Raw genomic sequence first — 15,578 nt, forward strand, 5'->3', positions numbered from 1 at the left:
TGTATTGTGCATGTTTATTTTTGTAAAAATAGTAACATAGAATCATATATAATCACTTCCAAATCAATTTACAAAATAAAAGAGACACATTTCCCATTTCACACTCCTCACCTCCGAAACCACTTGTTTCATAAAAAAAAATTCAGTTGCACTAATAACCACTTTGATTACCCATCTTGTACAATAATTTTGCAAAAAGGCCCCGCCACAAAGAAAATATAAATCTATGTCAAAAGCAGTATAAAATTCCTAATACATTTCAGCAAAAAACAAAAACAACACATATTTTAGAAATAAAGAAATGAAAAAAAAAAGGCAATAATTTGTGGTTTTGTACAATTTAACTTCGAAACGGATTTATGAGGAACCAGTGTTATTAAAATGCCACCTAAGCTCTACCCCTACCCCCAACCAACAGATAGATACGGTATATGATAAGTTGATTGACAGTACAATAGCATAAGGTTGGAAATACTGCTGCATGTTACAATGTATATTGATGTCACTAAGTGCTGCATAAAGCAGTCAGTTTGAAGTGCTGCATAAAGCAGTCAGTTTGAAATACTGCACATACTGTACCATACAACTAACACCGGTTATTTTAATGGAGAACTTTGGTTAATACTACTACATGGAGTACATCTCAAAGCTAGTAGTCTATCAAATATAATACAGTGTAGAACACTTTTTTTATCTTCCACTTCCCCTATGGTTCTACTGTATGTAAGATCTCCCTTATGGGGCCTTATATAAAGGGAGACCTGCTTTAAATAAAGAGATATAGGGGTAGATTCATGAAGCGCCGGTACAGCGTTAGAGCACCCAAACCGGTGGTAGATCCCATTCAACTCCCCCCGTACATGCACTTAATGAATCTTGGCAAATATTGCCACATTTGCTAAGCTGTGCTATGCCGGAAAGCACATTACACTCATGCAACTGCATGGGTTGTAAGGTGCTTTACAGCTTAGCACTGCTGAGTAAAATGTACCGCAATGTTTCAAAGCCTATCGATAACAGAATTGCAAAACAAAGATGAGCAGTTCTTTCATGAGTGTAAGGGTTCCAGCCCAGGGTTTTGCTGAAGCTTGCCCTTACTTGGCTGTTGTGGCCGTCTTGGTTCCTGACAAGCTTCTTCCAGAACTTCCTGAATTGGCTGCACCTGTTCCAGGGCTTAAAATAGCAGTCAGTGACTCCAAGCCCCTGCCTGAGCATTGTATGCATTTCCTTGTGAGCATGTCCCCCTTGTGTTCTGATTTCTGAGCCTGCCCTGTTCTTGAGCCCTACCTGTTCTTTAGATTCCCGGTTGCTGACCCCAGCCTGTGACCCCGACCTCCGCTCCTGTGCCACCTGCCTTGACTCCAGCCTGTACCCGGACTTGCACCTGTGCCGCCTGCCTTGACCTCTGCCTGGATCACGACTACTCTATCAGGACTCTTTCCCCCTGGCTCTGGTCGGTGATCTTACACCCCTACCTCAGCCCTGCGGGTCCACTTCCTATTCAGAGACGAGCAACATTACGATGAGATGGTATTTATTTTAATATCCCAAATACCTTTTAAATTATTCCAAATCTTAGTACTGTAGTGTCTCCGTGTCTGTGATTACAGATTAAAGTTAGCACCCCAAAACCTTTTGCAATTTGTTTTCAATTTTTTGCATTTTTGGCAAACTTTTCTTTGCTCTGGTGTCCGCAGAAAGTCACTGTAGACACAACGTTTTCACCGGCTTCCACAAAAATGTTTGCGAAAGCCTACGACCTTTACCAAAACGATGTGAACAATGCCATATTTAATGGGCCACGTGAGCTGGTAACGTTCTCTGCAGTGATTGAAATACAAGTCAATTTTAAGAGGGCGCTGATATTTTCGGCACATTTTTAATACCTTAATGAGTTGACAAATCTTTGGCGAATATTTGCAAATTTGGGACCAAATGTTGAAAATGCAGCAGTTCTGCAAAGTTGTGCGACTGTTTTGCAATCTGTGAAGCCCTTGGATCAAATTTGTACTGGTAGTGACCACTTAATGGTCTTTCAGAACATTCCACATACAGTAGATGTAGTTGGTAATTGAGTTTTAAGACCCCTTTGATGTAGGTGCAGCTCATAATGAGACCTAGGGCAAGCTTTAGTGTAGCTCTATTACAATATATCAGCACCTGCAAATAAATGATTGAGTCACCCAAGATCAACTTGGCAGAATCTGATGCAACTGCCAGCTGTTTCAACGGGTGATTAAATTGGCGTCTGTGCTTTCCCTAATATTCCAGATGCAGGTATAAAGAAGTAATACTCTTACCGTGCTTTACCGAATCTCAGCCAGAGTATCATTTATAAATCACACTCACCATACTGGCAAGTGAGATATTTCTCAGCTATCACAATTAAGAGGGTGTGAATCTGCCCTATGAGTAAAATATGCATGTAATGGATACATATTTCTGTCTGCTATGGTGGAGGTGATGAAACAAGTCTATTTGCAATAAATCTCCAAGTATGGTCAAAGGCAAAACCGCTTTTCCATCACTTGTCCCTATTAGCAGGGTTATATTTTAGCAGTAGTAATGCACATAGTTATTGTCACTTTTCTTGACACTAAATACTGAAGATTGGATTGTCATGATTGGTCCTATTTAGATCATGATGGGTAACTGCCATGTACTGCTACATATTTTAGTATCTTATTTTGGATTATGTACACCGTTCACAGTGGTTAGGGTTGCTTAAATAGCTGGTATCAATTTAAGGCAGCAAAAAATAGCATATTTTAAGTGTTCAGAAATTGTCCTGCGTCTATCCCTGCACCTAAGTTCCACTGCCACTAACAGAGAGAGAACCTCCGGGAGTTGATGTTCATTTTGGTAACCCCAATAAGTTTAAGGGGGGTAGAGAGGCTGAATGAAGACATTAAAGGGAAGTCACAAAGCAGGTCGGAGAGCTCGTCCCTCTCCTCCAGCTCGTAGGTTGCATCGTTCAGCATCCGCCGGTGAAGGTGACACGTCTGCTCGATCTTCAGCTTGTTTATGTCACTGCGAAGCCGCATCAGTTGCCTGGCCAACTGCTGGTCTTGAAGGCGCATCTCGGTCTAGAAATAATTTTAAAAAAAACATACAAATGTAGATAGCAGTCAAAATAGTTATAACACAACCAGAAACTTTTCAACACTTCTTTGCAGGCAGACTTATTAGCATTCCCTTACAGGGGGGAGGGGAAGAGGAGATACTGTAGATAAAGAGGATAGAGAGTCTATCTGTGTATATATATATATATATATATATATATATATATATATATATATATATATATATATATATATATATATATATATATATATATATATATATATATAAAAATAAATATATATATACTGGCCAGTGAGACAATTCTAAAAGTTAGCCAGTTTTTCACTTGTGAATGAAGAATTGTATCTGCTCACCAGTGTTAAAGTGCCACATTCTACTAACAGAGTCATGGCTCGGAACTCTCGAAAAGAACCGTAGCATGTTATATGCATCGACTTCTGGGTTTTTGTCAATTATTCCAAAAGTTACATTTTGACATTTTCAAAACAATTCTGCAGAAAGACTTGATTACACCTTTTAAATACTGTTTTTTCCCCCCTGTACTTAATAAATGAAACAAATCACTGTACGGAAACACTATGCCAACACGCCTGCTATTAAATGTTTCAAATGCAGCAAAACACATTGATTATAAAACTAGAAAATATGACCTTTAAAACATTATTTGAGTGCACTGTTCTTCCTTAGGTAATGTTTTCATTGCTGCAGGAAGGAAAATAAATCATTGTGCTGGCTGACACACCAAGACATTTCCCCTTTACACTCAAGACGTGGCATTCAGTTTCTTTGTTCTAGACCTGAAATGGCTTGTGCTCCGACAGTCCTTTTAACGGATCGCACAGATTTATTTATCGGGTGTTGGGTTTGCCGGGAAATTCACAATGCCTGCAACTGCTGGGAATGTCTAGAGTCGGTCAATGCAACAAATGCTGTCTGACATCCAGTGCCAAGGCATCAAATCTACTGAAAATATTCTGTTGTGGACAAAACAGGGGATGAACAAAACGGGGGTGATGTATCCATTTAAGAAAAGCACAAAGATTTTTTTGATTATTTCGCTACATCATCTTCCTTAGATTGTTATCTTGGATTTTACATCTGTGTTAAAAAGCTGTAAACCAAGCAATATCCGACGTGTGTTTTTTTTATTAAATACATCAGTTCTGTATTAAGAGAAAATACTTGTAGAATTTTTTTAAATTAACTCTGAATTATATTTTTTATGTATTATAATGTAACAAGCATTGTTTGTTTCTATAGCAACCATTTACAAAGTCACACCCCCTTACTCTTCTAAAACTGGCTCTGGCACACCCCTTTCTGAGCCCTGCCCTCTCTCTAGCTGTGCAACAATTGTATCTAGTGACTGCCTAGTCACATGTTCTCCCCCACAGAACTCTGCATCATTGGTCCTCTTTTGCTGCACTGACAGCCATTTAGTGAACCCCCGAGCCAAATCTACGCCGATCGATCACAGGTGAACGGATCGATCGGCAACTTAGCTAATTACTTACAATTGTGGAGTGTATTGATGCACAAATGAATGGGTGGAAAAACGAAGCTTGGACTGCTGCTTTAAGCTCAGGGAATCTCTGTAAATCAGTTTCGCTGACCTGAGGAAGAGAGGAGAACTCTCGAAAGCTTGTCCTATAATATCAATTGTTAGTCCAAATAAAAAAGGTATCACCTAATACTGAAGTACTCATTTACTCTGACTATCACAACTGGACTAACACGGCTATTTCTATTTAATTCGCACAATGTAAGAGAGTTTTGTACATGTGTAAAGTTTCTGCCAATTCAAGTTTCCAAATTATTTAATGCAAATAGAAGACACAAAATATGATGCATCTCATTATGTTCTGTGTATCATGTAACTTCTCCCTAACTCATTCCACTGGCGCTAACTGCAAGTTAACACGCCTGCTGCACAAATACAGCAAAGACCTTGATACCGTACATTGACGCATAGAGGCACAATATTAAAACGATGCTCCGGAGTGTGACAACCCACGTGTAAACGGCACTTCAGGAGCGGATCGGCATGCTTTGCTATTCTGTAAGCCCTTCTCGCATGTCCAAGCCACGTATAAACGTTTTTTTAAGTAGCAGTTTCACTCTTGCTCTGACAATTTGATCAGTTTGTCAAAAAAAAGCCTCCAACTCGCATTTTTTGCCCACATCTGCTATTCTAGTACCTCCGTTATGTAACCCGCTTCTAAAAACTCACTTTTTTTAACACCTGTAGGGCGGCGAGATTGGTGTTGCGTGTTACATCCAGAGCCTCAAATATGGGGTTGGCTGAGAGAAAAACCATAATCCAGAATAGGGATAGAGTTTTTGTGACAGTGAAGGGGTACCCAGGCCATTAATAAAGGTATTTGACCCGGCTGGGTGCCCCTGGGCCATATTGGGGAATTGTGTCAGCTCTTCAACCCAACTTGTGGTATGTAACTGTATGTGTAATAAAGATATGTGTGATTTTACTGTTCCAGGAGTGCTAACCAGCGGAGAAGTGCAGGGTGTGAGTTTCAGGGGTGATTTTACGGTAACATTTTGTCAGGGTGTGTTTGGGTAGAAGGGGGCCAGTGTTGCGGGTTACCCCAAAACATGCACTCAGGAATCTCCCCAGATTCCAGAGGACACGAGGAACACAGACCACCGGATAAAATCCTCCCTAGAAAGCAGTTTGCATCTCACTGCCAACTCTCCCTGCTTCAGCACAAACCAGGGCAGTAAGACCAGGCAGGGAACTGGGTTACATTACAGGTCCCGGGATATGCCCAAATCCCAGAACCCAGTGAGTTGTTCCTTACCTCTCTCACCAGATATAAGGTGAAGGGAGTTATAGGGGTTTTTAAGTTAACATGTAGAGTGTCAGCTCTGCAGCCCGGTATTGGCTGCAGTGGTATAAATGTATTATAACTGTCAGTGTGTGTCCCGCTAGGCATAAGGGGACCACATCATTATCCTGAGTTACATTGTATATATTTTTCCCCAGTTATGTATCAGTTATAAGCCTTGTAATAATGTTTCAATGCCAACCGCAAGAAAGGAAAAAAGTTTTTAAAACACGGCAGCTTGCTGCATAGCATATAAGCAGCAAGCTAACTTTGGATAGGAATGTCCTAGCGCTCTGATTTTTGCTAAGCAGAGGGCTAGGGGGTAATCATTAAAACGGTTATGGTTTCTGTGTTTTAAAATTTCATAAAAAGTAATGAATGAAAGTCCCCCTCTTTTAGGTGTATTAATATTATAAGAGCCAAGGGATTTACATTTGGGCGGGCGGAGCAACGGAAACACTTCATTCACAAGTACCATGATCAAAAGGTATATGGCAGAACACCCCTGCCAGTGAGTCATGCATAACTTAACCCCAGACTTCTAAGGCACCCTGCGGGGATGGTCCCAGAGTGCCTGACCAGGTCCGGAGTTAACAAAGGATACGCATGTTAAAGTGTTAAGTGGGGAAGGGGAGATGTAAACAGTGTTCCCCTGGCATATGTCGAGATGTCCGGGGGAAGGTAGACAAGATGTCGCCGGGGAAGTGGGCTTGGTTATGTATGCTAAGCGGAACAGGTGCGAAGTCCGCACATGCCCATGGCATACCTTGAAGCCCCTTTGCCCGGTTCCATGAAGTCCTGGCAACCTTGCCATAGGTGGGAAGTTTGGTTCCCACACAGCGACTGGCTGCAGAGTATAGAGATAGGACTTTGGTGTTTTTAAGAGTCCGTGCAACCAATCGGGAGTTAGATTCATCTAAGTTTCCATCTAAGCTACAGCGTGCGGTACAAAGACTTTAACATCGGAACCAAGATTTGTATCCCCCTTCCAGTATTCGTAAGGAGTAAGGATTTGCTAACTAATCCTGTATCGGGGAACCTAAAAGATTCGGCGGAATAAGAGTGGTTGCAAGAGGCGCCACTAGCCAAAGACTGTTTTGCGGCTCTGTTTTGCTCACCAACCCCGCTCCTGGAAATTGGTGCCTAGAGACTTTATTTCTGTGAAGTTCGTTCCGGGAACATTTTAATTCGTTTTGCCCCATCCCAGTAAGTGTTATTTCGTAGTATTTCGTAGATCAAGCTGTGTATGTTCATTCTGTAAATAAATCACAATTTATTTTATCTCACGTTTTGCTCAATCAAAGGATCCAGGTAATTAAGGTGTTAAAAGTTCTGGTCTCCCGTGACAGTTATCACCACCTCTGGTCATTCAGCTTCTAAAGCACGTACAATCCGGGCAGATTGGCTGTTAAACAATGCGGTTTGTCCCTTTTTTTTTAGAAGTGGTTTAGAAGAAGTGATTTCCAAAAGAGAATACTGTTTTTTTTTCCTCACATTTCATTCCGCCTCTTGTGAACATGCCAAGCTGTGCGGTTTTGCAATGACAACTTCGGAGCTTCAGTACTAGAACAAGCACCTAAGAGACCAATTATGCTACAAACAAATTACGAAGAGTTGACATGCCTGGGAATGTAGCACTTTTCCAACTAAAATCTTCCCCATGTTTGAGCTGCATGGTGGCATATTGAAAAGGGGGCTCTCGATTCTAATTCAATTCATGTTATATATTACTTTACGTGTGCTTTTCAAATTCATTTCAATTCATTTCACAGTGTCTAGCACTTTTTATTCATGACACAATCAACAGGAGGTTATTCACAAAATGCTCACTATTCCCTAATCAGCCACGCAACTGAGCTTCTGTAAGGGTCTTTATCCTGTATTCTCTTTAAACCGAATTGGTCGGGTTACTGGCACAATTAGTATTAGTTAAAATGATGGAAGGATATAGTACTATACAGTAGAGATTAGGATTATTAGGATTAATGTTCCCGCTCCCCTCTCTCTCCCTTCCCCCTCCCTATCTCTCTCTCTCCCCTCCACCATCTCTCTATCCCCTCCCCCCTCTCTGTTTGTCCCCCGTTCACATCAATCCGGTCCGTCCCCCCTTTACAGGTCCAGTCCCCCCCCCCAATTTTCAAGTCAGGTCCCCCGCCCCCTTACAGCTCCGTTCTCCCCCCCCCCCTTTACAGCTTCATGCAGTGTGTGGTCGCATCAGTCAGTGTGTGTGTGTGTGTGCGTCAGTCTGTGTGTGTGTGCATCAGGCAGTGTGTGTGTGGGCGTGTCAGGCAGTGTGTGTGCGGGCGTGTCAGTCAGTGTGTGCACGTCAGTCAGTGTGTGTGCGTCAGTCAGTGTATGCGCGTCAGTCAGTGTGTGTGTGCGCGTCAGTCAGTGTGTGTGTGCGCGTCAGTCAGTGTGTGTGTGGCGTGTGTGTGCGTCAGCCAGTCAGTGTGTGTGCATGTCAGTCAGTGTGTGTGTTGTGTGTGTCAGTCAGTCAGTGTGTGTGTCAGGCAGTCAGTGTGTAGAACGGAAAACAAATAGGTAGCGCTATATCCCAATAGGCAGGCAGCCTGTGATATAACCCTGACCCCCAGTCAGGTAATGAGTATGACAAAAAATTATATCTATGGCGCTCTGCACTAGTAATAAATATACCATATATATTATAGAAAATAAAATTATACAACCAGTGTCGTGGATTTTCTCCCTTTGGTATAGATGCTCCACACGTGGTGGGTATACATGTAAGGAAAGGTATCAGGCAGTGGATATTTAAAAGAGTATCCCCTCTTGTGGATGGCTGCTGCTGTAGCGAACTCCTGGGCTCACACGTGTAGTCTCCTGCGTGGATAGTGCAGGCTCCTTCAGCCCGTGGCATCCGCCTCTGTCCGCCGTGGACACGTGATGCTGGCGTGTAAGCTGGCCGCTGTAGGCACCTCCTGCCTGGCCGCTGCAAGCGCGCCAACCGGAGCAGATTCAAATGCGGATGGGTTTGCGCCAAGAAACAGCTGCCCGCAGGTAGCAGCTATCGATTCCAAGGGGGACAGTAATCACCACTGAGTGTGGGAGACCTCACAGAACCACCCTACGCATTTCGAAAGTAGAACTTTCTTCCTCAGGGGTAAACGTGATATGGGTTCGCTACAGCAGCAGCCATCCACAAGAGGGGATACTCTTTTAAATATCCACTGCCTGATACCTTCTTACATTCGGTAAGCAGGTACCCCCACTTGAGTTGGAGTGTCCTTCCAGATCCTTATATATGTTTTTATGTATTTTTATGTATTTTTAATGATATACCTTATTAAATGTGTTTGTAATTTGTCACCTGTTGTTCTCAGCGTCTGTCTCATGTTGCATGTTTGTATGTGTGTATAACAGTAATACACTATGTTTTGATTTTCTTTATTTATTTTCCTTATATATGTTTTTATGTATTTTGATATACCTTATTAAATGTGTTTGTAATTTTATATAATATATATGGTATATTTATTACTAGTGCAGAGCGCCATAGATATAATTTTTTGTCAGGCAGTCAGTGTGTGTGTCAAGCAGTAAGTGTCTGTGTCAGGCAGTAAGTGTGTGTGTGGCAGTCAGTCTGGTGTTCCCCCCCCCCCCCCCGCGGAGGTGCGGAGGAAGGGGGAGATGGGGGTCTGTGTTTTTGTCCTGATTCTTCCCCCGTCACCCCCCCCCTGCGCAGAGCTGCTGATTGGAGTGTGGGGGGGGGGTGCTTCCCGCTCGCAGGACCCCAGCCTGGCTTCTTTAACCCAGTGCTCCCAGCGGTAATACGGGGCCCGCGGTGTGAGGAGAAGAGCCGAGTGGCTGTGCGGAAGGCGGCGTGAGTGTGAGGCGGCGTCGGCGTGAGTGTGGCAGGAATGCGGCAGCGTGAGGCGGAGGGAGTGCGCCGGGCGGCGGCGTGAGTGCGGCGGAGTGTGTGCAGCGGGCGGGAGGTGGCGGGCGTGAGTGCGGGAGGCGGCAGCTGGGAGGCAGTGTGTAGGCAGCGGACGGGAGGCGCGTGAGTGCGGCGGGCGGCGGTGTGTCGGCGTGAGTGCGGCAGGAGTGAGAGGCGGGAGGCGGCGGGTGCTGGTGAGTGCGGGTTGGTCCAGAGGCGCACGCGGTGTGAGTGTGGTGTGACTGTCACGGCCTGCGTAGGCGTGGCCGGGACTTCACCCCACCCCGCAGGCCAATGAGCTGTGGCTGTCCGCCGGCCAATCACAGGGGGCACAAATACACACACAAACATTATTTCAGTCTTATATATATAGATTGTAACTAACTGGTGATCTAGGGCAGAGGTACTCACCTCCAGTCTTCAAGACCCCCAACAGGTTTTCAGGATATCCCTGCTTCAGCACAGGTCGTTCAACCAGTGGCTCAGTCAATAACTTAGCTGAAGCAGGGATATCCTGAAAACCTGACCTGTTGGTAGCTCTTGAGGACTCGAGCTGTCTGAAGTGCATGAAATAGGAGAACACGATCAACGTGATCTCTAAACTGGAAAGTGGAGCCAATTATCACCGGGAATCGTATCGCTGTCCGACTTTCGCTTCTACTAGGGCAGGGGGGGAGTCCGACTCCAGTCCTCAAGAGCTACCAACAGGACAGGGTTTCAGGATATCACAGCTTCAGCACATGTGGCTCAACCAGTTGCTGAGTCAAAGACTGAGGAAGTTCACGGAGGGTTTTGTGTTCTTTTAGAACAGAGTTCTGCGGCGGAACTAATGGAATATCATATAAAACCAATTGATTTTTTTCCACTGGACAGTTAATACTGCTTTTTATTATAAAATGCTGCATGCTTTCTTTACACAAAACTTTAGATTTTAGGTTATATTGTAGGCCTTTGTTTTAATTTAGGATCAATATGCATCAATACATTTTCATAATTCTATTAGTAGACCAAACAAATAAGCAGCGCTGTCCGAATCGTTTCCAATAACGCTGTAATAGTGATTACAACACACCTGGAGCAGGAAAGCCGAACACTCGTAAAACAACCTCACTGTGCAAACTTAAAATGTCAAGGGAAATATAGCAATAAATTCTAACCTATAAAGAATTAACGACCCTATAATTACAAGGCATGCCGTAGGTGTTAGGAGTAAAGATTCACGCTTCGCGGGACATGATAATACTGTGGGCTTGATTCACTAAAGGTCGAAAAAATGAAGTAATTAGCCTTAATGGTAAATGTATTTACCGACCTATTCGCTATATCACCGGCAGTGATAAGGGTCTTTTTACCACGGCGATATTTTTAATGTGGCACATGTACCCCCGGGTCATTCTGTTCCTGGGCACTTTCTCAACGCCTGTGGGGTTTAGGCCGACTGGCAGCATCAATAGGGATAGAATCAGTTCTATTGGTTAGCACCACCCTTCAATTTTATATATATATATTTACATGACCCAGAGTAGTTATCACAAAATGACCTATTCCAGTGCTCGGTTATTCCCTTCTACCTGTATGGGGTTACAGTATAGAGTTTGTATTTTTATTGTTCTTTGTATTTTGAGAACCGAAACATCGAAGATTTTTTTTTCCAATGAGTTGAAGACTCGTGAGTGACTTCGTTTCTACTCCACCGCCAATCCCTATGTGGCTCTCATATGTAGCAGTAGTGCCGCTGCTCACTGTTTTTGTATGTATGTGTGTAACAATTTAATACAAAAAGATAAAAATCCGCAATCATTGCACTCACAGAGGTAAATATAAAGCATGCATGAGTGTAATACTCAAGCTCCGTCTCAGCTGTCCAGGCTATCCTAATTAAGTATATACATTATATATCGTCGTTGTAGATGAGGCAAAACTCATTAAGTGAAACAAGAGAGAGATGGGGGAGCACAGGTGGAGGGGTGAAATGGAACAGAATATGGTTCAGGTGTGTTAAGCCCTGAAGCAATGACAATGGTGTTTTTAAAGTGTGTATTTAACTCTTAACACTCACACGGCCTTGTGCAAATGCTGTCGCATCAAGGTATCTTTGGATCTTCTCCTCTCGCGACAGCATTTGCACAAGTGTAATACTCAGTGTAATACTCAAGCTCCGTCTCAGCTGTCCAGGCTATCCTAATTAAGTATATACATTATATATCGTCGTTGTAGATGAGGCAAAACTCATTAAGTGAAACAAGAGAGAGATGGGGGAGCACAGGTGGAGGGGTGAAATGGAACAGAATATGGTTCAGGTGTGTTAAGCCCTGAAGCAATGACAATGGTGTTTTTAAAGTGTGTATTTAACTCTTAACACTCACACGGCCTTGTGCAAATGCTGTCGCATCAAGGTATCTTTGGATCTTCTCCTCTCGCGACAGCATTTGCACAAGGCCGTGTGAGTGTTAAGAGTTAAAAACACACTTTAAAAACACCATTGTCATTGCTTCAGGGCTTAACACACTGAACCATATTCTGTTCCATTTCACCCCTCCACCTGTGCTCCCCCATCTCTCTCTCTTGTTTCCCTGTTTACTAAGGATCCTGGGTAGATCCTTTTTGGGGTTTATTGAGTCACAGGAGGAGACAAAGAAGCGGAGGGAAACCTTATGAACGTCTAAGGTTGATATTACACCTTTATCCCGTACTTATTTTACATACAGGTAGCGCCCGGGTTTTCTCTTTCCAAAACTCATTAAGTGCATGTTTGGCAAAAACTCACTGACTGCACTACCTGACTTGTAATTTCTTGATATTTCTATTGAAATACTTATTAAAGAGTTTCTTCAGAACGTGTCTGAATCTCCACGATCTTGAAGAACATGAAGATCTTCAGAACGTGTCATATCAAATGATGTATTTTCTCATCGTACAGAACTGATTTATTTAAAAAAAAAAACACGTTGGATATTGCTTGGTCTGCAGCTTCTATTCAATGATGTTATGTCAATATTTATATCTAAGTTAGTTTAAACGTGAGATACGTTGAATAAATGTTTTAGGTGCAGAGAGTACAAAATGTTATAGTCGGAAGGCAAAACCACGATCAGAATATTTCTATTTTAAATTAAAATATAACTCCTAATCTACATGTAGATAAGCAAAGCTTTATATGTCCTTCATTTGGAAAGCCGGAGTATGCTGTTTAACATTTCCAAATATAGTCCAGTTATGAGAGGTCCATAACATGTAATCAGTGCCGGCATTCCTGCTTTATAAATAGTGTTCTGGGCCATTGCATGTGGCCTTCCTACTCCAATTGAAAGGCAAGTTAATTCTGGAGGACACATGCATTCAAACCTACATACAATATGGCACCGCATCATGTCCACTGAAATAGGCATAGGACAGGGGTGGGCAACACCAGTCTTCAAGGGCCACCAACAGGTCAGGTTTTCAGGATATCACTGCTTCAGCACAGGTGGCTCTCAATCAGTAGCCCAGTCAAAGACTAGGCCACTGATTGAGCCACCTGTGCTGAAGCAGGGTCTGATTGAGCCACCTGTGCTGAAGCAGGGTCTGATTGAGCCACCTGTGCTGAAGCAGGGTCTGATTGAGCCACCTGTGCTGACGCAGGGATATCCCATGACCGATATTAATTTGTTCTTATTCTGTACTGACCATTTGGACCCCAGACTTCACTGACGTGGCTGCAGTGTTGGGCAATTTTTTTAAAGCCACGACTAATACCGCGGACTGATTTTTCCATGGTTACCAAAGGAATGATTTCTTTATTTTTCAGAAACAGGAGCAGAGAAAAACATTCAAAGAAAGGGCATATTGTTAGGTTACTTCCAAACATGCAATATGCATGTATGTAAACGTTTATATATATATATATATATATATATATATATATATATATATATATATATATATATATATATATAAACAACAAGAAAAGAAAGCGCCCGATCCTAGTGCAGCATGAAAAAATACAATTTAATAAAAATGAATATGAATAAAACCAACAAATGCGAACTCACAAACACAGGATAAATAAATGCATATAATGAGTATACTCATTCGCCAACCGCCCACGTTGTGCCTTGGATGGCGCGCCCTCTCTCTGTCTGGGTTTTCTCAGCTCTGCTGAACCGACATCCAGCAGGGGATACAGGAAAAAGCTCACCACAATGTGACCCGGAAGTCCTCCACAATGTTAGTGTATCCGGATATGAGGTCTGTAGTCCGTGACCCCGCGATGCAGGGGCTGATCAGAGAAGTCTCTCTGCACTCCCAAAGGCAGTCCGTAATGAGGTGGGCAGTGAGGATAGAGTCAAAATATATATCACAGTGTGACAGCAGCTAAAAAACGCTCTTCTCTACGCGTTTCTTCACATAAAGTGATTTCATCAGGAGATATCTCCTGATGAAATCACTTTATGTGAAGAAACGCGTAGAGAAGAGCGTTTTTTAGCTGCTGTCACACTGTGATATATATTTTGACTCTATCCTCACTGCCCACCTCATTACGGACTGCCTTTGGGAGTGCAGAGAGACTTTTCTGATCAGCCCCTGCATCGCGGGGTCACGGACTACAGACCTCATATCCGGATACACTAACATTGTGGAGGACTTCCGGGTCACATTGTGGTGAGCTTTTTCCTGTATCCCCTGCTGGATGTCGGTTCAGCAGAGCTGAGAAAACCCAGACAGAGAGAGGGCGCGCCATCCAAGGCACAACGTGGGCGGTTGGCGAATGAGTATACTCATTATATGCATTTATTTATCCTGTGTTTGTGAGTTCGCATTTGTTGGTTTTATTCATATTCATTTTTATTAAATTGTATTTTTTCATGCTGCACTAGGATCGGGCGCTTTCTTTTCTTGTTGTTCACAGATTTCTGGGAGTTCGTTGGTCCTTGATGAGAGCAGCCAGATCCTAGCATGGACCCTTGGTTTGGTTGATATATTTTTACATTTTTCACATTTTTTATTTTTATTTTTATCTTTGACACACTTAGTGTCATTTTTTCTGTATTTTTCCATTCATCATTCATTTAGTATCATTCAGGAGGGATTCATTAGTGCAGTAGTCATAACTACCAACACATGCCATTTTATTATATTTGTATTGTTCACTGGCATATATTTGTGTTTACAGCAGCTTTTTAAACATTGGCACTCAGCATTTTATTATAACATATTGCATGTATTTTTATTAGTGTGAGTCAATCATCCATAATACTGTTGCATTCACTTTTGCCATTCACCTTTGCTATATCCATTTAATACAATCATTTGGTAATTAGTCTGATTTTACACCTGAGGAGCGCAGTCTATTCTTTGTTTGTTATATATATATATATATATATATATAGCACCATCTACGTACATAGCGCGTCACAGCAGTAATACATGTGGCAATAATATAACACATAATGGGAATAAGCGCTTCAGACATAAAAGTAACATTTAGGAAGAGGAGTCCCTGCCCCGAAGAGCTTACAATCTAATTGGTAGGTAGGAAGAACGTACAGAGACAGTAGGAGGGGGTTCTGGTAAGTGCTTCTGCAGGGGGTCATGGTTTATGTACAGGTGTGAGGTGTTAATTATCAGCCACGGAGCTGATCATATGCTTCTTAAAGATATTGAGGGGAAGGACATTCCAAAAGTGTGGGACAATCAGTGAGAAAGGTTTAAGGCGGGAGAGGGCTTTAAATACAAAAGGGGGTAGACAGAAGCCATCCTTGAGCAGAACGCAAGAG

General features: G+C 42.7%; 1 protein-coding gene across 7 annotated transcripts in view; it reads right to left on the minus strand.

The window, feature by feature from the left end:
* Positions 1 to 15,578, minus strand: part of FAM167A (family with sequence similarity 167 member A) — a 130,129-nt gene that overhangs the window by 7,111 nt on the left and 107,440 nt on the right. Inside the window, exon 3 of one of the 7 annotated variants that reach the window (XM_075598711.1) lies at positions 1 to 3,086. This exon is cut by the window's left edge and continues 747 nt beyond it. The exons of the other annotated variants lie outside the window; for them this stretch is intronic. Within the exon in view, the coding sequence (XP_075454826.1) occupies positions 2,823 to 3,086 (264 nt within the window). The 3' untranslated portion in view covers positions 1 to 2,822. The remainder of the gene's footprint in view (positions 3,087 to 15,578) is intronic. 7 annotated transcript variants of the gene reach the window in all.

This window comes from Ascaphus truei, chromosome 4, assembly GCF_040206685.1.
Source record: "Ascaphus truei isolate aAscTru1 chromosome 4, aAscTru1.hap1, whole genome shotgun sequence".
Taxonomy (NCBI): Eukaryota; Metazoa; Chordata; class Amphibia; order Anura; family Ascaphidae; genus Ascaphus; species Ascaphus truei.